The sequence below is a fragment of the Scomber japonicus genome, chromosome 12 (assembly GCF_027409825.1).
Source record: "Scomber japonicus isolate fScoJap1 chromosome 12, fScoJap1.pri, whole genome shotgun sequence".
NCBI lineage: Eukaryota > Metazoa > Chordata > Actinopteri > Scombriformes > Scombridae > Scomber > Scomber japonicus.
This window is the reverse complement of record NC_070589.1, coordinates 33,385,428-33,411,535: the sequence shown is the minus strand read 5'-3', so window position 1 is coordinate 33,411,535 and position 26,108 is coordinate 33,385,428. Positions and strand designations below refer to the sequence as shown.

The 26,108-nt window shown below is 37.7% G+C and overlaps 1 protein-coding gene across 1 annotated transcript; it reads left to right on the top strand.

Annotated features, from left to right (window-relative positions):
- Window positions 1-6,700: 6,700 nt before the first annotated feature.
- Window positions 6,701-17,902, top strand: znf622 (zinc finger protein 622). The gene is made up of 7 exons (XM_053329510.1): window positions 6,701-6,805; window positions 8,293-8,875; window positions 10,319-10,612; window positions 13,360-13,522; window positions 14,268-14,386; window positions 15,732-15,875; window positions 17,632-17,902. Exons 2-7 carry the CDS (start codon window positions 8,299-8,301, stop codon window positions 17,763-17,765), a joined length of 1,431 nt encoding a protein of 476 aa, XP_053185485.1. The 5' UTR covers window positions 6,701-6,805; window positions 8,293-8,298; the 3' UTR covers window positions 17,766-17,902.
- The last annotated feature ends 8,206 nt before the right edge of the window (window positions 17,903-26,108 follow it).

Genomic DNA, 26,108 nt, shown 5'->3' with positions numbered 1-26,108 from the left:
ATAATTGAACAAGAAACAAAATGCTTCTTATCTATGTTTGTTTATTCAGTTCATTTAATAAAGTCCATCAGCAGAAGCATTGGTGCCATCTGTTGTTGAAACACAGATAAGCAAAATAACAGTGAAACTAGAATATGCTTATACAAATTGGCACTAAAGGTTTATCATTTAAGACATTGTTTTGTGTTTTGTAGTCTCTGTAACCTTTTATGATGTTAGTACATACAATACTGCTCCTTTTACATGAATAATTTCTTGATTTGGTTTAATTTGATCAAACTGCAGAACAGATGGCAGAGCTTCAGATTTGCACTTTATGAAGTTTCATTGCTTTGTTTAGATGGCAAAGGTAATATTAACCAGGACAATGAGCTCCAGTAATATTTCTTTCTCAGAGGATGAGGAGCATCTCCAACCACTTGCATAAAGAAACTGTCCATTTCTTGCCAATGATTAATTACAGTTATGGTTAATACTCCTAAAGAATCTGAGAGCAATCACATTATGATCAATGGTCATGTGTTATATTTTATGGCATTTTATTTCTAACAGATCTCTCTCTTCTCTTGCTCAGTGTGTACATTCAGTGTTTATATGTGTGATGAGCTGCAGGTGGTGTCCTGTGATTGGATCATTTGAAGGAACAGCTGACATTAACTTTCCCTTCCACTCTTCCACCTCAACAATGGAGGCTGTTCCCTCTGCTGTTTGGATTTGTGTGTTTATTGATTGATTGTAAGTAGAACCAGCATGTGTTCATACTATAGGAGCTTCTTGTAGATTTATGTTAAGTCTTCTTTTCACCTAAAATATGAAAATAATCAATTTCATGGACACATTCATTTTAAAATGCAAATATGTAAAACTAGTAGCAGTTGGTAGGAGTGAGAAGCCCTTTTCTTTCATATCATTTTCTCCTGTTTTCAGTTAGGAGGTTAGGTCAGAGCTTTGTCATTTATTTCAATTTTGTTTTTTGTAAGGAAGTTTAAGGTTTGGGCTTAGTAATGTTTTGTTTGTTGTTTTGGGCGTTTCTCATCTCTGAAGCTTTGTTAAAATACATAAACTGCTACTATGCTATGAAATATTTTATTATTGTATTTTAACTATGACATATTTTGTGGTATTTGTCTCCTTTTACTGATTTTTGTTGCCCAATTGAACCTTCAATACAAGAGATGACATATAAATAATCATATTTGACTTTTAAGATGTCAGTACTAGTGAAATATTGAAATATGAAAATATTATGTGTGAAATATTATGTCACTGAGATGTGATAATAAAGCAGTTCAGTTGGACATGGATTGTTTCTCTCCTTTTTTCTTATTGGCTCACACTGTTTACTGCAGGTGATGTTGATATTTTCAGGTCATGTAAAGGTTTCATATGAGTTTAGGTTTCACATATCAGGTGAAACCATTAAGGACCTTCTGTAGAATATTATTATTATTACTATTTATGTTATATGTTATATGTTAATATTTAGGTTCTTGCCTGTATAGTCTGTTTTAAATTACTCCGCATTCAGTTATATGTTTACAAACTTAATGTTATAAAATGTAAAATAGCAACAACAACAAAAGATAATGAATGTTTCTGTGTCTTCATACTCAGACTTGATAACTCATATTTAAGTAGGGTTTTTTTTTAAGAAAACAGGGTCTGTAGAGACAGAGGTTGGACATTCAACTTCTCTAATCAGTTTCTTTGAAGTAGGTACGAGCTTTGAATAATTATGTCACCATACTGTGAATTAAAAGTTACTGTAATTACAATTGTTTTTGCTTATAGGTAGCATTCACATCAACATTCAGCATTCAAGGGTATTGGACCCACCTTTAATGAAATTTAACTTGTGCACAGTACTTTTAACCTCACATGACCAACTTTGCATTCATAACATGAACTCTCACAAGCTGTCAACATGAGAAATATGTAATAACTCTACTATACATGCATAATGTGAACACAGCATGGCCTTAAGTAACGAAGCAGACTACCAGACATAACTTTTCAAAATAAAAATGATTCACTGAAACATCGATACAAGTAATACCAGCAGTTGCCCAGCAGATGTCGCCATTTAATAAAAAATACTTTTCTGCATCAAATACTTTCAAAACTGAATATTGCTCACTGCTTCAGGAAATACACTTTTATATTAAACACTTTTACTTGACGTATTTTACACTGTTGTTGGTACTTTAACTGAAATAAAACAGGTAACTTCCTGTTCACTACTGAAGGGAACTAAATGTGTTTAAAAACTTCTAAGAGATAACTTACAGATGCTTTCTTAAAACTCAAAAACAGCTGTCTATCTGGCTCAATAATTAAAACATTAAATAGTGACATTTCCTCACTCTGCTTTAAGGACAGATACACACATAAACCCTACGTAGTAACTATAGGACGGAATTATTAATTAAGACAACAGTCAAAATCGACAGACCTCCGTCTATATAGAAATGTATTCTTGTGCATTTAGCATTTAGAGTTAGTGGAAAGTGGATGTTGCTACAGTGCGCCATTTGGACCGGCAGATGGCGGTAATGAGTCAAATTTTATTAAACGGTCTTGTGCATTTTAGAGTTAGTGGAAAGTAGATTAAGCTGCCAATATTTATGCACACGTACTTAAATATGATTTACACAGCTGTATTAGTAAAAAGTCTTAATAGTTCTTGTGCATTTTTAGAATTAGTGGAAAGTAGATGTTGCTGCGTTGCGCCACTTGGAGCTGCAGATGGCGGTAATGAGCAAACTTTAGGATCCAACCACATCAAGAAGAAGAAGAAGAAGACGAAGTGTAAAGGTCACCAGGAAGCTTCCCTCGTGTTAGACAACAGCACATTTTTACAAACAATTACCTTAAAAACACATCTGTTCTTTATTTAGGAGGAGTCCGCTGGATGAATAGGTAAGTTAACCTGACATTATCTGGATTATTATGAATGTTTATAGTGAAATACGTAAAGACGGTTTCTGGTTAATGTTAACATTGTTAGTTCATATTTACCCCGTTTATACTAATTAATGTTCTTATTATGACATTATAGCTGTTCATGTTGTTACCCAAGCAACTATATTAGATGATACACAAGTTTAATTAATATTATATAAACCAGAAATAGTTAAAATATTAACTAAGAGTGGTGGAAGATGTATTGTTTGTTGTTTCTTTAACTAAAAGTATCAAGACAGCTGTTTATAAATACTCAATCTAAAGTAATAATGTAGTATTATGAGTGATGTAGTATGCAGTATTACAGTAAAAGTACTGCAGTATTATAGTGATGTAGTATGCAGTATTACAGTAAAAGTACTGAAGTATTGTGAGTGATGTAGTATGCAGTATTACAGTAAAAGTACTGCAGTATTATAGTGATGTAGTATGCAGTATTACAGTAAGAGTACTGCAGTATTATGAGTGATGTAGTATGCAGTATTACAGTAAAAGTACTGCAGTATTATGAGTAATGTAGTATGCAATATTACAGTAAAAGTACTGCAGTATTGTGAGTGATGTAGTATGCAGTATTACAGTAAAAGTACTGCAGTATTATGAGTGATGTAGTATGCAGTATTACAGTAAAAGTACTGCAGTATTATGAGTGATGTAGTATGCAGTATTACAGTAAAAGTACTGCAGTATTGTGAGTGATGTAGTATGCAGTATTACAGTAAATGTACTGCAGTATTATGAGCGATGTAGTATGCAGTATTTCAGAAAAAGTACTGCAGTATTATGAGCGATGTAGTATGCAGTATTTCAGAAAAAGTACTGCAGTATTATGAGTGATGTAGTATGCAGTATTACAGTAAAAGTACTGCAGTATTATGAGTGATGTAGTATGCAGTATTTAAGTAAAAGTACTGCAGTATTATGAGTGATGTAGTATGCAGTATTACAGTAAAAGTACTGCAGTATTATAGTGATGTAGTATGCAGTATTACAGTAAAAGTACTGCAGTATTATGAGTGATGTAGTATGCAGCATTACAGTAAAAGTACTGCAGTATTGTGAGTGATGTAGTATGCAGCATTACAGTAAAAGTACTGCAGTATTATGAGTGATGTAGTATGCAGTATTACAGTAAAAGTTGTGCTTTGGTCCCTCTGACTGATGTATTATTATATATGACATATTGGATCATTAGATTATTAATAATGAAGCATGAGTGTTTAAGGCAGCTTTATTTATATAATGCATTTCATACACAGGAAACTCAATGTGCTTTTACATAAAAACAAAATATCAGATGATTTAACAGTAAGAACTGGAAACATAATTAAAAAACAAACCCAATTATAATAAAAAAGAAAAGTACAATTGAACAGTAAAAATTAGAAAACATTAAAACATACAATTAAAAAAAAAAACATATAATGAAACTAAAACAAAGTACAGAAAAGTAGAATCTCTTTTCTCTTGCTCAGTGTGTACATTCAGTGTTTATATTTGTGATGAGCTGCAGGTGGTGTCCTGTGATTGGATCATTTGAAGAAACAGCTGACATTAACTTTCCTTCCACTCTTCCACTTCAACAATGGAGGCTGTTCCTCTGCTGTTTGGATTTGTGTGTTTATTGATTGATTGTAAGTAGAATCAGCATGTGTTCATACTATAGGAGCTTCTTGTAGATTTATCTTAAGTCTTCTTTTCATCTAAAATATGAAAATAATAAATTTCATGGACACATTCATTTTAAAATGTAAATATTTAAAACTAGTAGTAGCAGTTGGTAGGAGTGAGAAGCCCTTTTCTTTTATAATCATTTTCTCCTGTTTTCAGTTAGGAGGTTAGGTTAGAGCTTTGTCATTTAATTCAATTTTGTTTTTTGTAAGGAAGTTTAAGGTTTGGGCTTAGTAACGTTTTGTTTGTTGTTTTGGGCATTTCTCATCTCTGAATCTTTGTTAAAATACATAAACTGCTACTATGCTATGAAATATTTTATGATTGTATTTTAACTATGACATATTTTGTGGTATTTGTCTACTTTTATTGATTTTGTTGCCCAATTGAACCTTCAATACAAGAGATGACATATAAATAATCATATTTGACTTTTAAGATGTCAGTACTAGTGAAATATTGAAATATGAAAATATTATGTGTGAAATATTATGTGACTGAGATGTGATAATAAATCAGTTCAGTTGGACATGGATTGTTTTCTCTCCTTTTTTCTTATTGGCTCACACTGTTTACTGCAGGTGATGTTTATATTTTCAGGTCATGTAAAGGTTTCATATGAGTTTAGGTTTCACATATTAGGTGCAACCATTAAGGACCTTCTGTAGAATATTATTATTACTATTTATGTTATATGTTATATGTTAATATTTAGGTTCTTGCCTGTATTGTTTGTTTTAAATAACTCTGCGTTCAGTTATATGTTTACAAACTAAATTTCATAAGAAAAAAGATAATGAATAGGTATTTCTGTGTCTTCATACTCAGACTTGATAACTCCTATTTAAGTAGTTTTTTTTTTTTAAGAAAACAGGGTCTGTAGAGACAGAGGCTGGACATTCAACTTCTCTAATCAGTTTCTTTGAAGTAGGTACAAGCTTTACATAATTATGACACCATACTGTAATTAGAAGTTTTTGCTTATAGTTGGCATTCACATCAACATCCAGCATTCAAGGGTATTGGACCCACCTTTAATGAAATTTAACTTGTGCACAGTACTTTTAACCTCACATGACCAACTTTGCATTCATAACGTGAACTCTCACAAGCTGTCAACATGAGAAATATGTAATAACTCTACCATCCATCTCATATAATGTGAACACAGCACGGCCTCAAGTAACGAAGCAGACTACCAGACACAACATTGACTTTTCAAAACAAATGATTCACTGAAACATGTTTCATCCATACAAAGTAATACCAGCAGTTGCCCAGCAGATGTCGCCATTTAATAAAAAAACTTTTCTGCATCAAATACTTTCAAAGTATTTTATTTTAATTTTATTGACGTATTTTTGCACTGTTGTTGGTACTTTAACTGAAATAAAACAGGTGACTTCCTGTTCACTACTGAAGGGAACTAAATATGTTTAAAAACTTCTAAGAGATAAATTACAGATGCTTTCTGAAAACTCAAATACAGCTGTCCATCTGGCTCAATAATTAAAACACCTGCAGCACAATAAGATGGTTTTCAAGCTGTTGTCTCTTATTTCCTCAGTAAAACAAAGATAGTAAAAAAAAATAGTGACACATCTCCTCACTCTGCTTTAAGGACAGATACACACGTGAACCCTACGTAGTAACTATAGGACGGATTCACAATTATTCATTAAGACAACAGTCAAAATCGACAGTCCTCCGTCTATATAGAAATGTATTCTTGTGCATTTAGCATTTAGAGTTAGTGGAAAGTGGATGTTGCTGCAGTGCGCCATTTTGACCGGCAGATGGCGGTAATGAGTCAAATTTTATTAAACGTTCTTGTGCATTTTTAGAGTTAGTGGAAAGTAGATTAAGCTGCCAATATTTACGCAGACTTACTTAAATATGATTTACACAGCTGTATTAGTAAAAAGTCTTAATACTTCTTGTGCATTTTTTGAATTAGTGGAAAGTAGATGTTGCTGCGTTGCGCCACTTGGAGCTGCAGATGGCGGTAATGAGCAAACTTTAGGATCCAACCACATCAAGAAGAAGAAGAAGACTAAGTGGAAAGGTCACCAGGAAGCTTCCCTCGTGTTAGACAACAGCACATTTTTACAAACAATTACCTTAAAAACACATCTGTTCTTTATTTAGGAGGAGTCCGCTGGATGAATAGGTAAGTTAACCTGACATTATCTGTATTATTATGAATGTTTATAGTGAAATACGTAAAGACGGTTTCTGGTTAATGTTAACATTGTTAGTTCATATTTACCCCGTTTATACTAATTAATGTTATTATTATGACATTATAGCTGTTCATGTTGTTACCCAAGCAACAATATTAGATGATACACATGTTTAATTAATATTATATAAACCAGAAATAGTTAACATATTAACTAAGAGTGGTGGAAGATGTGTTGCTTGTTGTTTCTTTAAGTAAAAGTATCAAGACAGCGCTTTATAAATACTCAATCTCATGAAAAGTACTTCAGTATTATAGTGATGTAGTATGAAGTATTACAGTAAAAGTACTGCAGTATTATGAGTGATGTAGTATGCAGTATTACAGTAAAAGTACTGCAGTATTATGAACGATGTAGTATGCAGTATTACAGTAAAAGTACTGCAGTATTATGAGTGATGTAGTATGCAGTATTACAGTAAAAGTACTGCAGTATTATGAGTGATGTAGTATGCAGTATTACAGTAAAAGTACTGCAGTATTATGAGCGATGTAGTATGCAGTATTACAGTAAAAGTACTGCAGTATTATAGTGATGTAGTATGCAGTATTACAGTAAAAGTACTGCAGTATTATGAGCGATATAGTATGCAGTATTACAGTAAAAGTACTGCAGTATTATGAGTGTAGTAGTATGCAGTATTACAGTAAAAGTACTGCAGTATTATGAGCGATGTAGTATGCAGTATTACAGTAAAAGTACTGCAGTATTATGAGTGTAGTAGTATGCAGTATTACAGTAAAAGTACTGCAGTATTATGAGCGATGTAGTATGCAGTATTACAGTAAAAGTTGTGGTTTGGTCCCTCTTACTGATATATTATTATATATAACATATTGGATCATTAGATTATTAATAGTGAAGCATGAGTGTTTAAGGCAGCTTTATTTATATAGTGCATTTCATACACAAGGGAAACTCAATGTGCTTTTACATAAAAACAAAATATCAGATGATTTAACAGTAAGAACTGGAAACATAATTAAAAAAACAAACCCAATTATAATAAAAAAAGAAAAAAATACTATTGAATAGTAAAAATTAGAAAACATTAAAACATACAATTTAAAAAAAAGAACCCAAAACCAAGAACAGACAAATAGAAAGAGAGAAAGAAAACAAACAGCTAGACTAAAACAGAGCATAAAATAATGAGGCTCAGCAGTCTTAACATGTTTTGGTTCAAACTCCTCAAGTGTGAATATTTTCTGGTTTCTTTAGTCTCCTATGACAGTAAACTGTAAAGTCTTTGGTTTGTGGACAAAACAAAACATTTGATAGCTTCATCTTGGGAAACGGTGATCAACAGTTTTCACCAAAGCAACTAATCAATCAGTCAAGAAAACATTCAGATGAATCATGAACATAGTAGTTAATTGCTGCCTTAATCTTAACCTGACTCTCTCATCTCCAGGTCTCCATGGCTTCCTACACCTGCATCAGCTGCCGGGTGGCTTTCGCAGACGGCGAGGTCCAGCGAGCGCACTACAAAACCGACTGGCACCGCTACAACCTGAAGCGCAAGGTGGCCGACATGCCACCAGTCACCGCTGAAAACTTCCAGGAGCGTGTCATGGCGCAGCGGGCTGCCGCCGAACAGCAGCTAAGCGACGCGGCAATGGGTGAAGGCTGCGCCGTCTGCAACAAGAAGTTCTCCAGCGCCAACGCCTATCAGAACCACCTGCAGTCCCACAAACACCAGCAGGCGGAGAAGGCAGCCGTGCTCGCCGCCCAGAGGAAAGTGGACAAGATGAACGAGAAGAATTTGGAGAAGGGGCTCGGTGACGAAAAGCCGGACCACGACGCCAGGAACGAGGCGCTGCAGCAGGCCCTGAAGGAGCAGCAGAGGCCAAGCCCGGCCAAACACGAGAAGGCTCAGACGTCGCAGGGAGAGAAGAAGCCCGGGGCGGAGAAGCCGGAGAAACCTCCCAGGTTGATGTGGCTGGAGGAACAAGCCAAGAGGAGAGAGAAAGAAGAAGGAGCCACAGCAGAGGAAGGTGAGGAGGTGAAATAAAACCATAAAGAACATCACTGATATACTTCTTCATGTTGTGACTAAGGATGTGTATGAGGTGGGTAAAACGGATGAATAACCGAATATTCGCTGCATGCCGACATTCACTTGAGCTCAATAAATAATGCATCAAAAACAAACTACTAACACAAACTCATTAATTAAAAGGAACAATCTTACAGGCTGATGGCGCTTTTCCACTATACAGTTCTAGCTCGGCTCGACTCGACTCGGTTTGGTACCAGGAACAACCTTGTCCATTACTATAGTACCAATAGTCTTTCATTCAGTTTTTAACTACAATTTCCTCTGGTTTATTCATTTCTACAACTGACATTTAGAAAACAAGATAATCAAAATACAAAATATGATATTTGATCAATATTGAAGATTTTTAGGATCTCCTCCAGACACTAAAATGATCTGTTTTTATTTATATTAGTGTCAAACTAATTGTGATGACTGAAACCTTGCTTGTAGATACTTGTTATAAAACTGAGATTTAAGGTGAAAGTAGGGCTGGGCGATGATGGCAAAAATCAAAATCAGGATTAATTGAATTTTTAACCTGGATTATGATTAATGAAGGATTATCTCCACCCTTGATGAACAATGATTCTTTAGTTTAGTATTTTCCACTGCTGCCCTCACACATGAGGATCTTTAGGGAGTGAAAATAAAGATGTTTTAACCTTCCTGTCGTTCTTCCTTCCGGGTCAAATTGACCCCGTCTGTTTTGACTGTTCCTTCTTTCCTTTCTTTCTTTCTCTCTTTCTTTCTTTCTTTCTTTCTTTCTTTCTTCTGTCCTTCCTTCCTTCCTTCTCTCTTTCTTTCCTCCCCCTTTCTTCTTTCCTCTGTTATTCTTTCCTTCCTTCCTTTCCTCCCTCCCTCCCTCCCTCTCTCCTACTTTCCTTCCTTTCCTCCCTCCCTCCCTCTTTCCTACCTTCCTTCCTTCCTTCCTTTCCTCCCTTCCTTCTTCCCTCCTTTCCTTCCTACCTTCCTTCCTCCTTTCCTTCCTTCTTCCTCCCTTCCTCCCTTGACTCGAGGACAACAGGAGGGTTAAGGTGTGACGCTGTGGTTAAAGATCATGGTTTGGGTTCAAATCATCACTGGAGACAAGTTTTCAAACTCCTTAAAGATATGCAACCTTTGCTGTCATGGCAACAGTGAACACCACCATTAACTGATATGAGCAAGATTTAGCCGATTAGAGTTTCTAAATGTGGTTTCGATTAATTGCCCAGACCTAGGTGAAAGCAGATGAATGTGAAAGAAGAAGAAGGAAAACGTGTTTGAGTGGAGTTTCTTTGATGTAACGAGACTTTGAATTACACTTAAAATCTTTAAATTAAGTAAAAAAAACTTCCCATCATTTGTTCCTTTTATTATTTTATGCTGACATCATGTTCCTGTGCTAATCTTCCAGAAGATTGGGAGGATGTTGAGGAGGAAGAGGAGGAGGATGAGGACGATGACGAGATGGAGGACGATGAAGACGCAGAGGAGACGATGGATCAGGAGGAAGGAGGAGACCCGGCGGCTCTGTCGGACGCTCACCCAGCCGCTCTGCCGGGATCCATCGCCGTCACAGACTGCCTCTTCTGCTCTCATCATTCCAAGTCGCTGATGAAGAACGTCGCCCACATGACCAAAGTCCACAGCTTCTTCATCCCCGACGTGGAGTTCATCGTCGACCTCAGAGGCCTCGTCCGATACCTGGGTGAGTTTGGAGCTGAGGAACGCTGCGTTATGTTCACGAGGACAACGTCTGCTCAGCGTGAAGCTTCAGTCGACTGTAAACTCCAACGTTTCGTCTTTTTTCTGAGAGTAAATAGACTTTGTCAGAATGTTGTGATCTTCTGACCCCTTTAGATTTACTGGAACTAAAGTCAAATTTGGTTTTATTGCCAACTATAAAGGACAGATTCAATTCAAGTGTGTCTTAAAGCAGCTGCCAGGTCTCTGTAATCATTCCTCCTGTTCATACTGACTATTAAAACCTTTAAATGTGCTTTCAATGTAAAGTGATGGAGGATTAAATACCACAGTGTTTCCACACAGTCATTTAAAAGTAGATGATCAGCTTCTATTGAGCTTCAGAAGTCTGAGTTATTATAGTTAGTATAGTTATTAGTCATATCAAGTGATATCTGACACATTTACTGAGTGGAGGAGTAGTACTCTATGTATTATAAGTAGTAACAGTAGAAGTAGTATGTTTTGTAGTACTAGTAGTAGTAGAAGCAAAACTAGCATTACAAAAGGTAGTACTTTTTGTAGTAGTAACAGTAGTAGTAGTAGTAGTAGTACTTTTTGTAGTAGTTTTTACAGTAGTAGTTGTAGTAGTAGTAGTGGAAGTAGTACTTTTTGTTGTTGTTGTAGTAGTAGCAGAAGTAGTACTTTTTGTAGTAGTAGTAGTACTTTTTGTACTTTTTGTAGTAGTAGTAGTACTAGTAACAGTAGTGGCACTAGTTTTTACAGTAGTAGTAGCAGTACTTTTTGTAGTAGTTTTTACAGTAGTAGTTGTAGTAGTAGTAGTGGAAGTAGTACTTTTTGTTGTTGTAGTAGTAGCAGAAGTAGTACTTTATGTAGTAGTAGTTTTTACAGTAGTAGTAGTACTAGTAGTAGTAGAAGCAGAACTAGCATTACTAAAGGTAGTAATAGTAACAGTAGTAGTAGTAGTGGAAGTAGTAGTTTTTGTTGTTGTTGTAGTAGTAGCAGAAGTAGTACTTTTTGTAGTAGTAGTAGTACTTTTTGTAGTAGTAGTAGTAGTACTAGTAACAGTAGTGGCACTAGTTTTTACAGTAATAGTAGCAGTACTTTTTGTAGTAGTTTTTACAGTAGTAGTTGTAGTAGTAGTAGTGGAAGTAGTACTTTTTGTAGTAGTAGTAGTACTTTTTACAGTAGTAGTAGTAATAGTAGTGGAAGTAGTACTTTTTGTTGTTGTAGTAGCAGAAATAGTACTTTTTGTAGTAGTGGTAGTAGTAGTAGTAGTAGTAGTAGTACTAGTAACAGTAGTGGCACTAGTTTTTACAGTAGTAGTAGTAGTAATAGTTTTTACAGTAGTAGTAGTAGTAGTACTTTTTTTGTTGTTGTAGTAGTAGCATAAGTAGTACTTTTTGTAGTAGTAGTACTTTTTGTAGTAGTAGTATTAGTTCTAGTAACAGTAGTGGCACTAGTTTTTACAGTAGTAATAGTAGTAGCAGTACTTTTTGTAGTAGTTTTTACAGTAGTAGTTGTAGTAGTAGTAGTAGTAGTGGAAGTAGTACTTTTTGTTGTTGTTGTTGTTGTTGTAGTAGCAGAAGTAGTACTTTTTGTTGTTGTTGTAGTAGTAGCAGAAGTAGTACTTTTTGTAGTAGTAGTAGTACTTTTTGTAGTAGTAGTAGTACTAGTAACAGTAGTGGCACTAGTTTTTACAGTAGTAGTAGCAGTACTTTTTGTAGTAGTTTTTACAGTAGTAGTTGTAGTAGTAGTAGTGGAAGTAGTACTTTTTGTTGTTGTTGTAGTAGTAGCAGAAGTAGTACTTTTTGTAGTAGTAGTAGTAGTTTTTACAGTAGTAGTAGTAATAGTAGTGGAAGTAGTACTTTTTGTTGTTGTAGTAGCAGAAATAGTACTTTTTGTAGTAGTAGTAGTAGTTCTAGTAACAGTAGTGGCACTAGTTTTTACAGTAATAGTAGTAGTAGCAGTACTTTTTGTAGTAGTAGTAGTACTAGTAACGGTAGTGGTACTAGTTTTTGTAGTAGTAGTAGTAGTAGTACTAGTAACAGTAGTGGTACTAGTTTTTACAGTAGTAGTAGCAGTACTTTTTGTAGTAGTAGTACTAGTAACAGTAGTGGTACTAGTTTTTGTAGTAGTAGTAGTAGTACTAGTAACAGTAGTGGTACTAGTTTTTACAGTAGTAGTAGTAGTAGCAGCAGTACTTTTTGTAGTAGTAGTAGTAGTAGTACTACTAACAGTAGTGGTACTGGTTTTTACAGTAGTAGTAGTAGCAGCAGTACTTTTTGTAGTAGTAGTAGTAGTACTAGTAACAGTAGTGGTACTAGTTTTTACAGTAGTAGTAATAGCAGCAGTACTTTTTGTAGTAGTAGTAGTAGTACTAGTAACAGTAGTGGTACTAGTTTTTACAGTAGTAGTAGTAGCAGCAGTACTTTTTGTAGTAGTAGTAGTAGTACTAGTAACAGTAGTGGTACTAGTTTTTACAGTAGTAGTAGTAGCAGCAGTACTTTTTGTAGTAGTAGTAGTAGTACTAGTAACAGTAGTGGCACTAGTTTTTACACTAGTAGTAGTAGTAGTAGTAGCAGTACTTTTTGTAGTAGTAGTAGTAGTAGGCTAGTACTAGTAGCAGTAAAGACAATAATAAGACCTCGCCTTACATTTGGTATTAGAAGTATGAGTTCTGATCTGCTTCCTGTTCTCTCTGTTGTTACATGAAGCTCAGACTAATGTTGTGTTGTTCTGGTTCCTCAGGAGAGAAAGTCGGTGCTGGGAACGTTTGTTTGTGGTGTAACGAGAAGGGCCGCTCGTTTTACTCAGCAGAAGCCGTACAGAGTCACATGACCGACAAAAGCCACTGTAAGCTCTTCACAGACGGCGACGCTGCGCTGGAGTTCGCCGACTTCTACGACTTCAGGTAACGCGTTGTTTCTTTCTAACTCTGGGAATGGATGGATGGATGAATGGATGGATTAATTAATTAATTAATGGATGAATGATGGATGGATGGGTGGATGGATGGATGGATGGATGGACGAATGAATGGATGAATGATGGATGGATGGATGAATGGGTGGATGGATGGATGGATGGACGAATGAATGGATGAATGAATGGATGGATGAATGGATGGATGAATGAATAGATGAATGGATGGATGGACGGATGGATCGATGAATGGATGAATGAATGGATGGATTAATGAATGAATTGATGGATGAATGAATGGTTGAATGACTGGATGGATGAATGAATAGATGAATGGATGAATGGACGGATGCATCGATGAATGGATGAATGAATGGATGGATTAATGAATGAATGGATGAATGATGGATGAATGAATGGTTGAATGACTGGATGGATGAATGGTTGGATGGATGAATGATGGATGAATGAATGAATGAATGGATGGATGGATGAATGATGGATGAATGAATGGATGAATGGATGGATGAATGGATGAATGAATAAATGAATGAATGAATGAATGACTGGATGGATGAATGGTTGGATGGATGAATGATGGATGGATGAACGAATGGATGGATTAATGGATGAATGAATGGATGGTTGGATGGATGGATGAATGAATGAATGAACTCTCCTCCCACAGTTCCAGCAGGTATTAACGCTGCGTCTTTGTGTTTGTGGCCCAACAGGAGCAGCTACCCAGAGAAGAAGGAGGGAGACGATGCTGAGATGGACGACGATGAAGAGCTGCCTGACGATAAGAGTCTGGAGTACGACGACGAAACGCTGGAGCTGACTCTGCCTTCAGGTGACTTTATTATATTATACATTATATCACAATAAAACAAAGATTAATAATGGATCTTAACTCCAAATACAGAATAAATAGCTTTTATACAGATCTGAATATCTGTATTAGAAAGTATATAAATCTAATTTGTTTTAAGTCTTTTACCTTTTCCTCTTTTAACCCTTTATTGGGCAAATAATTATATTTGGTAACTTCCTTCCTTCCTACCTTCCTTCCTTCCTCCCTTCAATCCTTCCTTCCATCCTTCCTTCCTACCTACCTTCCTTCTTTCCTCCCTTCAATCCTCCCTTCCTTTCCTTTCTCCCTTCGTTCTTTCTTCCCTTCCTCCCTCCTTCTCTCTTTCTTTCCTCCCCCCTACCTTCCTCCCTTCTTTCTTTCCTCTGTCCTTCCTGCCTCACTCACCTCCTACCTTCCTTCTCTCCGTCCTTCCTTCCTTCCTTCCTTCCTTCCTTCCTTCCTTCCTTCCTTCCTTCCTTCCTTCCTCCCTTCCATCATTCCTTCCTTTAAGTATTTTAATGAGTGCCCTATAAAGGGTTAATATCAATCAATCAAACTTTATTTGTAAATTCAACTAAATATCTAATAAAAGATATAAATTATTATCAGTTTTTTATTTTTGACCTGTCATTATGGGATGTTAGAAATTTAACCCTTTACATACTGTCCATATTACGAGTCATAATTAGTCTCAACACCAATTCACATTCATTCAGTCACATCAATTAATTTATTACAAACATTATATCAGAATAAACAAAGATTAGGAGTTAAACTTAACTCAAAGTACAGAATAAACAGCTTTTATACAGATCTGAATTAGATCTGCTTGATTATGGAAAAAATCATAATCCCGATTATTTTGGTCAAGATTGAAATCACGATTATTAAAATGATTTTTTTTTTAAAACTTTATAAACATGCTGCATTTATTGTTCATTCAGTTTAATTAATTTTCTCTCCCAGCAGCAGCTTTTTATCTGCCGCTTAACGCAACACACAGCAGAACATGTACAGAGATATTAGGGCTGAGCTGGTTACCATGACGACAGTTCACACATCACTTCCTGGTTTTTAATAAAATATATTCTGTAAATATATAAAATATGAATGTTAAGATGTCAGAACATCATGTGGAGAAATGTTAAATGCTACTTGTCATGTTTTCTTTAATATTGGACCAAATTGTTAATTGTGGGTTTGAATTCTTTGTCTTTAAGTGTTAATACTTTATTATTAGTTAGATTCTCAGTATGAATAAAACATTGTCTGCAGAGATATTTGTGTCTCCTGAAAGCTTTAGTAGACGTGTTGAGGCCGTAACATGTGACCAACGTTTCCTCAGGGGCAAAGATCGGCCATCGCTCCCTCATGAGATACTACAAGCAGCGGTTCGGCCACCAGAGGGCGCTCACTCTGTCCCACAACCAGAACGCTGTGGGCCGAGTGCTGAGGCAGTACAAAGCCCTCGGCTGGGGGGGAGACGCAGGTAAGAGTCTGTCTGTCTGTCTGTCTGTCTGTCTGTCTGTCTGTCTGTCTGTCTGTCTGTCTGTCTGTCTGTCTGTCAGTCATGTCATGTCATGTCATGTCATGTCATGTCATCTATCTATATATCTGTCTGTCTGTCATACATAGTGATATAAACACAGGAAATGCTGTCATAACGCTCATAAGATAGAAGAAGAAAGTACAAATTCAGAATACCCAAATAAAATAAAAGATAATAAAGATGAATAGAATATAATAAAATAAAGTCACTATAAAATAAAACCAGTAATGTGTTTATTACAATGAAAACAAACATGAGAAAGTAAAATAATAAAACAGTTAAAAAGGAAATGTTATATAAAGTAAAGTAGGTTATGAAATATAAAATAAAATATAATATGTATATTTCAAGTAGTAAAACAGATTAAAACATCAAATTTAAAGACAGATGAATATTTTTCTTTCATTATAGTTTTTTTAATGTATTTATTGTGATATTTATTCATTTGTCCTTTATTACATTTATATTTTTCCCCTTTTTTGACGCAGTGACGTTTTAACATTTATTTGTAATTATTTTTATAATAATAATAGTCCTACCAGAAATATATTATAACCAGTTATTGTGGAAAAACTTTATTTAAAAAGTGAATTAATTATAAAAATGAAATTACTAAAAAACTGATAATGACAATAATTTGATTTGTGTTATAAAATAAATGTTTCTGAGGACAAGAATAAAATGTCATTTTCAAATAGAATAAATCTAGTAAATAATAATTCTCACATGTGCTACTTTCAGATTTAAACCATCTTCATTTATAGTAAAGTTTATTTGTACAGCCCTTTATATTTAACCCTCCTGTCCTCAAGTCAAGGAAGGAAGGAAGGAAGGAAGGAATGATGGGAGGGAGGAAGAAGGGAGGGAGGAAGAAAGGAAAGAAGGGAGGGAGGGAGGAAAGAAGGGAGGAGGCAGGGAGGAAAGAATGAAGGAAGGGAGGAGGAAAGAAGAAAGGAAGGAATGATGGGAGAGAGGGAGGGAGGAAGGAAGGAAGAAAGGAAGGAATGATGGGAGGGAGGGAGGAAAAGAAAGAAGGGAGGAGGGAACGAAGGAAAGGAGGGAGGAAAAGAAGGGAGGAGGGAACGAAGGAATGATGGGAGGGAGGAAGGAATGATGGAAGGGAGGGAGGAAAGAATGAAGGAAGGGAGGAGGAAGGAAGAAAGGAAGGAATGGAGGAAATGAGGGAGGGAGGGAGGAAGGAAGGAATGATGGGAGGGAGGAAAGAAAGGAGGAGGGAGGAAAGGAAAGAAAGGAAAGAAAGGAGGAGGGAGGGAGGAAAGGAGGAACGAAGGAAGAAGGAAAGGAGAGAGGAAGGAAGGGACACGGGCCTCATGTTTGACATCTTTGCAATAGAATATTAAAAGTAAAGAACAATAATAACTCTGTCTCTCTCTCTCTCCCTCACTCCCTCTGTCTCTCTCTCTCTCTCTCTCTCTCTCTCTCTCTCTGTCTCCCTCCCTCCCTCCCTCCTCTCCCCCCTCCCTCCCTCCTTCCCTCCCTCCCTCCCTCTGTCTCTCTCTCTCCTCCCTCCCTCCCTCCCTCCCTCTCTCTCTCTCCTCCCTCTCTCTCTCTCTCTCCCTCCCTCTCTCCCTCTCTCCCTGTCTCTCCCTCCCTCCCTCCCTCTCCCCCCCCCCCCCCCCCCCCCCCCCCCCCCCCCCCCCCCCCCCCCCCCCACGTCTCTCTCTCTCTCTCTCAGGCCACGGCTCGTTCTACCAGAAGCAGAAAGACATGCAGTACGTACAGATGATGAAGTCTAAGTGGATGCTGAAGATGGGCGTGAGTCACAACGCCACCAAGCAGAAACACTTCAGAGCCCAAGTTATGTTCTAAACCCGCAGCTGCTGGACCGCCACCTTCATCACCTTCATCACCACCATCATCATCATCATCATTAAGCATCAGACCAGACTTCAAACATGGCAGCAGCAGAGTGTAACGAGGAGGAAGTGCAGCCAGCGTTGTTACTTTGGGACATGTGTGTAACGCTGAATGAATGCATCAGCGGAGGAGGAGAATCATCTTTTATATAATTATTGTGAAGCTTATATGGATTGTGTAAAAAAACTATACAGTATCAATATTAAAGAGGAAGTCTCCCTATTTTCCTCTATTCAATTCCATTTTTAATAAACTGATGACAGGATTACATCATTAAACTTGCTGCTAATACTTAAATACTTGTTCCATATTTATTGGATGCTTGATGAGTGCTGAATACAACACGTGTTTATTCTGCTTTATGTTTCATTTCAGATGGAAAAACCCTTCAAACTACACAATCAGGGAATATTGTACTTTCTACTCCACTACATTTAAACTCTTTAAATCTTCACTACTTTTAAAATCCAACACATTGTTAAAGATGAAACCAGTCAGCAGTGTGTAGTCGGCTCACATGTCAGATGTCTATGAGTTGTTAACAGCTCCACCAAATACTGATTTATTTCCCTATGACCTCATGTGCCGGGTTATTAAAACGATAGATAGAAGGAAGGGAAGAAGAAGAAGGAAGGAGGGAAGGAAGGAAAAAGAGACAAGCAGGAAGGAGGGAAGGAAAAGGAGACAAGCAGGAAGGAGGGAAGGAAAAGGAGACAAGCAGGAAAGAAGGAGGGAAGGAAAAGGAGGCGAGCAGGAAAGAAGGAGGGAAGGAAAAGGAGACAAGCAGGAAAGAGGGAAGAAAGAAGGAAGTAGGGAAGGAAAAGGAGACAAGCAGGAAGTAGGAAAGGAAAAGGAGGCAAGCAGGAAAGGAAAGGAAGGAGGGAAGGAAAAGGAGATGAGCAGGAAAGAGGGAAGGAAGGAAAAGGAGGCAAGCAGGAAAGGAAAGGAAGGAGGGAAGGAAAAGGAGACAAGCAGAAAAGAGGGAAGGAAGGAAAAGGAGACAAGCAGGAAAGAGGGAAGATGGGCAGATGGAAGGAAGGAAAGACGACAGATGGAAAGAAGGAAGACAGGAAGTAAAGTGGGCCAGATTAGGCCCCTTTTCGGACCAGTTCTGGCCCACAGACCTCATATTTGACTCCCCTGCTCTAATGTTTCTCTTCATACTTTTTATTTTGGACACTCTGAGCTTTCTTCTCCTCTGTCGTCGTCTCTGTTGCTGAAGTCTTTTTCTTTGAGTTTCTCCTCCCTGAAGCTTTTTCCAGGTGCGTCAGATTTATCAATGACTCCGGCTCTTGGTTCTCGTGAGGATGATGTCATTGGAAAGCTGATCGTGCCGGAGCAGGAAGCCGACCCACCGCACACACACGCCGCCCCTTTAATGAGCTCACTCACTCCATTTGTTTGTGGTCCTCCACTTTATCTTTGGCAGGCTCTCCACTTCCTTCAGCAGCCGGGGAGAGTGTTTGCGGCGCGATGGTTTAGGGCACTCTGCCCGAACACTACGCCACTGTTTGACAGAGGAAGAGGAGGAGGAGGAGGAGGAGGAGGAGGAGGAGGAGGAGGAGGGGGGGAGGGGGGGGATGGGGGGGGGGTGTAGACAGGCGGACGGCGAGAAGGAGACTAATTGATCAGGACGACGTGAGGAGAGAAAAGAGAGGGATGATCAGCGTGGGAGTCAGAGAGGAAAACAGCTGGACTGATGTTTGTTTCTGAAGGATGGTCGTCACATACAGCCAGACCATCGATTTAAGGAAGGGAAGAGAAGAAAGGAAGGGAGGAAGGAAGGAAAGAGAAAAAGAAAAAGAAAGGAAGGAAGAGCAGACAAGAAAAAATAAAAAAGAAAGGGAGGATGGAAGAGCAGACTAAAAGAAACAAAGAGAAAGAATTGAAAGGTGGAAGGAAGGGAGGAAGAAAGAGAAAGGGAGAATGGAAGATGGTAGGAAGAAAGGAAGGAAGAGCAGACAAGAAAGAAAGGAAGAGAAAAAAGAAAAACAATGGAAAGATGAAATGAAGGAAGGAAGAGTGGACAAGAAAGAAAAAGAAAGGGAGGATGGAAGAGCAGACTAAAAAGAAAGGAAGAGAAAGAATTGAAAGGTGGAAAGAAAGGGAGAATGGAAAGATGGTAGGAAGAAAGGAAGGAAGAGCAGACAAGAAAGAAATGAAGAGAAAAAAGAAACAATGGAAAGATAAAAGGAAGGAAGGAAGAGTGGACATGAAAGAAAGAAAAAGAAAGGGAGAATGGAAATATATCGATTTAAGGAAGAGAAGACAGAAAGGAAAGAAAAAGAAAGGACAGCATGGAATAAAGGAAGCATGGAAGGAAGAGAAAGAAGTGATAGATGGCAGGAAGGGAGGAAGAAAGAGAGAATGGAAAGATGGTAGGAAGAAAGGAAGAGAAAAAAGAAAAAAACAATGGAAAGATGAAAGGAAGGGAGGAAGGAAGAAATGAAGGAAGGAAGAGTGGACAAGAAAAAGAAAGGGAGAATGGAAATATATCGATTTAAGGAAGAGAAGACAGAAAGGAAAGAAAAAGAAAGGATGGAATATGGGAAGGAAGGAAGAGCAGACAAGAAAAAAGAAAAGGGAGGTAGAAAGAAAAAGACAGGAAGAAAGGGAGGATGGAAGAGCATTCTAAAAAGAAAGGAAGAGAAAGAATTGAAAGATGGCAGGAAGCGAGGAAGAAAGAGAAAGGGAGAATGGGAAGATGGTAGGAAGAAAGGAAGAGAAAAAAGAAAGAAACAATGGAAAGATGAAAGGAAGGGAGGAAGGAAGAAATGAAGGAAGGAGTGGACAAGAAAGAAAGAAAAAGAAAGGGAGAATGGAAATATATCGATTTAAGGAAGAGAAGAGAAGAAAGGAAAGAAAAAGAAAGAAAGAAAGGACAGATGAAATAAAGGAAGCATGGAAGGAAGAGCAAGAAAGAAGAAGAAAGGAAGAGAAAGAATTGAAAGATGGAAGGAAAGGAGGAAGAAAGAGAAAGGGAGAATGGAAAGATGGTAGGAAGGAAGGAAGAGAAAAAAGAAAAAAACAATGGAAAGATGAAAGGAAGGGAGGAAGAAAGAAATGAAGGAAGGAAGAGTGGACAAGAAAGAAAAAGAAAGGGAGAATGCAAAGATGGTAGGAAGAAAGGAAGGAAGAGCAGACAAGAAAAAGGAAGAGAAAAAAGAAACAATGGAAAGATGAAAGGAAGGGAGGAAGGAAGAAATGAAGGAAGGAAGAGTGGACAAGAAAGAAAGAAAAAGAAAGGGAGAATGGAAATGTATCGATTTAAGGAAGAGAAGACAGAAAGGAAAGAAAAAGAAAGAAAGAAAGGACAGATGGAATAAAGGAAGCATGGAAGGAAGAACAAGAAAGGAAGAGAAAGAATTGAAAGGTGGAAGGGAGGAAGAAAGAGAAAGGGAGAATGGAAATATGGTAGGAAGAAAGGAAGAGTGGACAAGAAAGAAAGAAAAAGAAAGGGAGAATGGAAATGTATCGATTTAAGGAAGAGAAGACAGAAAGGAAAGAAAAAGAAAGAAAGAAAGGACAGATGGAATAAAGGAAGCATGGAAGGAAGAACAAGAAAGGAAGAGAAAGAATTGAAAGGTGGAAGGGAGGAAGAAAGAGGAAGGGAGAATGGAAAGATGGTAGGAAGGAAGGAAGAGAAAAAAGAAAGAAACAATGGAAAGATGAAAGGAAGGGAGGAAGGAAGACATGAAGGAAGGAAGAGTGGACAAGAAAGAAAAAGAAAGGGAGAATAGAAATATGGTAGGAAGGAAGGAAGAGAAAGAATTGAAAGATGGAAGGAAGGAAGGAAGGGAGGAAGGAAGGAAAAGAAGACAGGAAGCAAAGGGGGCCGGATTGGACCCCTCAGCGGCCTGGCTCTGGCCCACGGGCCTCATGTTTGAACCCAGTTTTGGATGATTTGCTCTTTTGAGTATTTTCTATTAAACAGCTGTACTAGACTCAGAGAGAGCAGCTGGTACCTGGTTACCTGCTCTGCCGAGGTTTCAGGTGTACGAAGGAGTTTAAGGGCCAGGCAAGAAACCACCCCCCCCCCCCCCCCCCCCCCAAAGAAACAGACAAAAAGAAAGAAAAAGAGAAGGCTTTACGTTATTGATATGATACATTTATCATTTATGAATATAGTTGCATCATTTCAGAAAAGTCAGAATTCAGACTTTATTCCAAAACCTAAAATTTAGTTTTTCCTCAGAATTCCTCCCTAAATTTTTTTTTTTTTTTTTTCTCCGAATTCTCTTTTTTTCAGAAATGAAAAGAAAAATCCTCCCTAAAATCTTTTTTTTTTTGGCTTTTTTTCTGCCTAGATTTTTTGCCAGTTTTTTCTTTTTCTCACCTGTTTTTTTTTTTTTTTTGCCTGGCTTTTTTTTTTTTTCTTGTGCCAGAGTTTGTTTTTTTGTCTAGCCCTATAAAGCCTATTCGTTCTCTTATTTCTTTTTTTGCCTTTTTTTTTTTTTATTGTTGTGCCAGAGTTTGGGTTTTTCTTTCCTGGCTTCTTTTTCTTCCTGTTTTTTTTTTTTGTGGTAGATTTTTTTTTTATTCTTGGCCCTAATCCACCGTCGTATTAAGCCTATTCATTCTCCTTTTTCTTTTTTTTTGGCCTGGCTTTTTTTTTCTTGTGCCAGAGTTTGTTTTTTTGTCTAGGCCTAACTCCATCATATAAAGCCTATTCGCTCTCTTTTTTCTTTTTCTTCCTGGCTTTTTTTTTTTTTACCTGTTTTTTTGTCTTCTGCCGGACTTGTTTTTTTTTTTTTGCCAGTCTCTTTTTTTGGCTTCCTTTTTATTTCTTGTGCTGGACTTTTTTTCCCGCCTCCATGTCTCCATTGTGTCTGTGTGTTTCATGCAGCCGTGCTATGACGACCCCGCTCATGTTGAGGAGGTTCCAGTAAAGCCGAGTGAAGCTGGAAAAGCTCCATTAGAGTCATTAGAGCTCAGAGCCAATCAGGGTGGACTCCAGGTTGGACCTTTTTTCCAAACATGTCCCTTCTTTTCTCCTTCAGCATGTCAGAGTTTAATCAGACCTGAATCTGAATGTAATGACCGTTGTGGCGTCGATCGCCTCTATGTTGCCTAGCAACTGTCAATCAAATCTGATCTAACTACACCCACGTAGTGCTGATGAAGATGATCAGCTGCGTCTCTGATTGGTAACCTGACTTTTTTCCCCCTAAATTTCAACTTTGATTGGTTCTTATTGTTTCTGTTTATGAGGAAGACCACAAACATGACCTGTTTGACCTTTGACCTTCTGCTAAAGAGCTGCGATGCATCTGAACCAGGGTTTTTATAGTTCACTAAAACTAAAACTAGCAATGAAAAAATCATTTAGTTAACTGAAATTAAAATAAAAACTATAATGAACAATGTAAAACTAACTAAAACTAAACTGAACTGCAGATAAATTCAGCTTTGTTACTTCCTGTCCGGTTACTTCCTGTCCTGCAGCAGCCGCTATGCTTCGTGGTTAAAGAATGAAATTAAAAGGACGTACAGTATATATGATATGATAAACCATATTTAGTGTCACACATTCTTTCATCCTTTTCAGCTTCTACAAGTCAAGACTTTCTCTTAATACCTGAAAAATTAAAAATACATAAAAACTAAACTAAAACTACTAAATCACTTGTTGAACTCACTAAAACTAAACTGAAACTAGTCAATTCCTTCAAAATAAAACAAAACTGAAACTAGTCAATTCCTTCAAAATAAAACCAAACTAAAACTGGTCAATTCCTTCAAAATAAAAACCAAACTAAAACTGGTCAATTCCTTCAAAATAAAACCAAACTAAAACTGGTCAATTCCTTCAAAATAAAACCAAACTAAAACTACTAAATCACTCGTTGAACTCACTAAAACTAAACTGAAATAAAAAAAGCAAACTGAAAAACTAAAGAAAAATAAAAACTGAAGAAAATTTCAAAACTATAATAACCCTGATCTGAACCAGAAGAACATTTTAGTAATGACTCATCAATCTTAATAACTGCAGACTTATTGGCTTGTTACAAAGACATTACAAAGAAACTCACAACCCTTAATTAATAACCATCTGCAGCATTTATGATGCATAATAATAAAATTAATAAAACCAGTTTTTACAAATCCTAATTCATCCTAATCATGTTCATGCACAATTAGGCCATATGAAGTACACTGGGACAAGAATTATTTTATTTTTTGCTCATTTGAAATATGAAAGTATGACGGACACAGAGAGAGAGAGAGAGAGAGAGAGTAAATATGATTGGTGTTGAATCCAAGCAGGGGGGGTCATGTAATAGAAATCATGTGACTCCGTCGGTCTTATGTCATAAATGGGGACAGAAAGAAATAGTTACACACGAAGTAACCCTTGTGAAGTCCACTTAAAGGTAGTCATGGGAACGCTTCAGTCCTCTCTCCCATTGGCTCCCACGTAACTCGAACCCTGCCTGTCGTAGATAGATTCCCATAATATAATAAATTCCTATAATAGAGTTCCTCTGAAACATCAGGCACCACGCTGTCAGACAGAAGGTAGAAACCAACAGTCAATCCAGCCACAGTCCATCTCAGTCACCCATCCAGGAAAGAAAGAGAGAAGGAGGGAAGGAAAGGAGGGAAGGAAGAAGGAAGGGAAGGAGGGAAGTAAAGGAGGGACGAAGGAAGGAGGGGAAGGAAGAAGGAAGGGAAGGAGGGAGGAAAAACAGAGCGAAGGAGGGAAGGAAAGGAGGGAGGAAGGAGGGAAGGAAGAAGGAAGGGAAGGAGGAAAGGAGGGAGGGAGGAAAGGTGGAAAGGAGTTTCCCTCGGCCCTCCCTGCTCTCAGCACAATCCCGATCTCCCTCCGAGCCCTGGAGAGAAGGAGGGAAGGAAGAAGGAAAGAAGGAAGGAAGGGAGGAAGGAAAGAAAGAAGGGAAGGAGGGAAGTAAAGGAGGGAGGAAGGAAAGGAGGGAGGAAAAACAGAGAGAAGGAGAGAAGGAAAGGAGGGAGGAAAAACAGAGAGAAGGAGGGAAGGAAAGGAGGGAGGAAGGAAGAAGGAAGGGAAGGAGGGAGGTAAAGGAGGGAGGAAAAACAGAGAGAAGGAAAGGAGGGAGGAAAAACAGAGAGAAGGAGAGAAGGAAAGGAGGGAGGAAGGAGGAAAGGAAGAAGGAAGGGAAGGAGGGAACCCATCCCTCCCTCCTGAACAAAGCGTGTCTCGGCCCTCCCTGCTCTCAGCACGATCCCGATCTCCCTCCGAGCCCTGGGGACCTGGTATTGATCGGTGCCTCGTAGGTACTGATTGGACATGAGTGGATAATTTCCTTTGCTGCATTAGAGTCCATTACTGGCCCGCTCCCCGGAAAGCAATAGACATCCTCAAAAGAAAAAAAAAAAAGAAAGAAAGAAAAGAAAGAAGGAGAAGAAGAGGAGATTCTTCTTGGAAAAGCAGTCTCCTCTGACAAATGATTTGCTGTCCGAGGCTCCTTGAACTTTATTATCGGGTCCATTTGAAGCTTGATAATAAGATCCTGAGCAACAGCAAAGGAGGTCGGCTCAACCAGTGAGACATTTAGCGTCCTTTAAAGCTTTCAACAGCTTCCTGTCGTCCTCCCGGGTCAAATTGACCCTGTCCGTTTTGACTGAGATTGGTCGTCCCTCATCTGTTCAGTTTTGTGGCTTTCTGAGGACTGTTGGTCAGATATTAAATATTCAGGGATTTAAACTAGCAACTTTCTCGTCATAAGGCAAGGCCCCCCCCCCCCCACACACACACACTAATCATAAAAACAAAGTACAGAAAAATAGAAAGAGAGAAATAAAATGTTAGAATAGAGCATTAAATATAAGATTGTAGCATAAAATAATGATTAGCTTTAAAATCATTAAAAGGACATAGAGTGCAAATGAAAGATTAAAATGTAAAGTGCTTTAAAAGAGTTCAGTCATAAGCTCAGGAGAAGAGAAATGTTTTTAACCTGGATTTAAAAATGTTCAGTTCTGCTGGTAGTTTGTTCCAGTTGTGTAAAAGCTGCTTCATCATGTTTAGTTTGAACTCTGGGCTCAACTATCTGACCTGAGTCAGTAGACATCAGGGCTCTGGGCTCAACTATCTGACCTGAGTCAGTAGATCTCAGAGCTCTACTGGGTTTATATTCTACTAACATGTCATTCATGTATTCTGGACCTAAACCATTCAGTGATTTGTAGACCAGTAGCAGAACTTTAACTGGGAGCCAGCCAAGTAAAGTTTTAATGCTAATTAGGACATCCAGTTTCTTTTTGATGCTTATTCGTGCATCGTTTACATGATTTCATATATTTAAAATCTAT

What these genes read in the sequence shown, in the direction of transcription:
- znf622 (XM_053329510.1), top strand. Translation starts at nt 8,299, where the DNA reads ATGGCTTCCTACACCTGCATCAGCTGCCGGGTGGCTTTCGCAGACGGC. An exon ending in AGGCCTCGTCCGATACCTGG is followed by an intron (nt 10,613 to 13,359) that starts GTGAGTTTGGAG and finishes CTGGTTCCTCAG; the next exon opens with GAGAGAAAGTCGGTGCTGGG. An exon ending in CGGCTGGGGGGGAGACGCAG is followed by an intron (nt 15,876 to 17,631) that starts GTAAGAGTCTGT and finishes TCTCTCTCTCAG; the next exon opens with GCCACGGCTCGTTCTACCAG.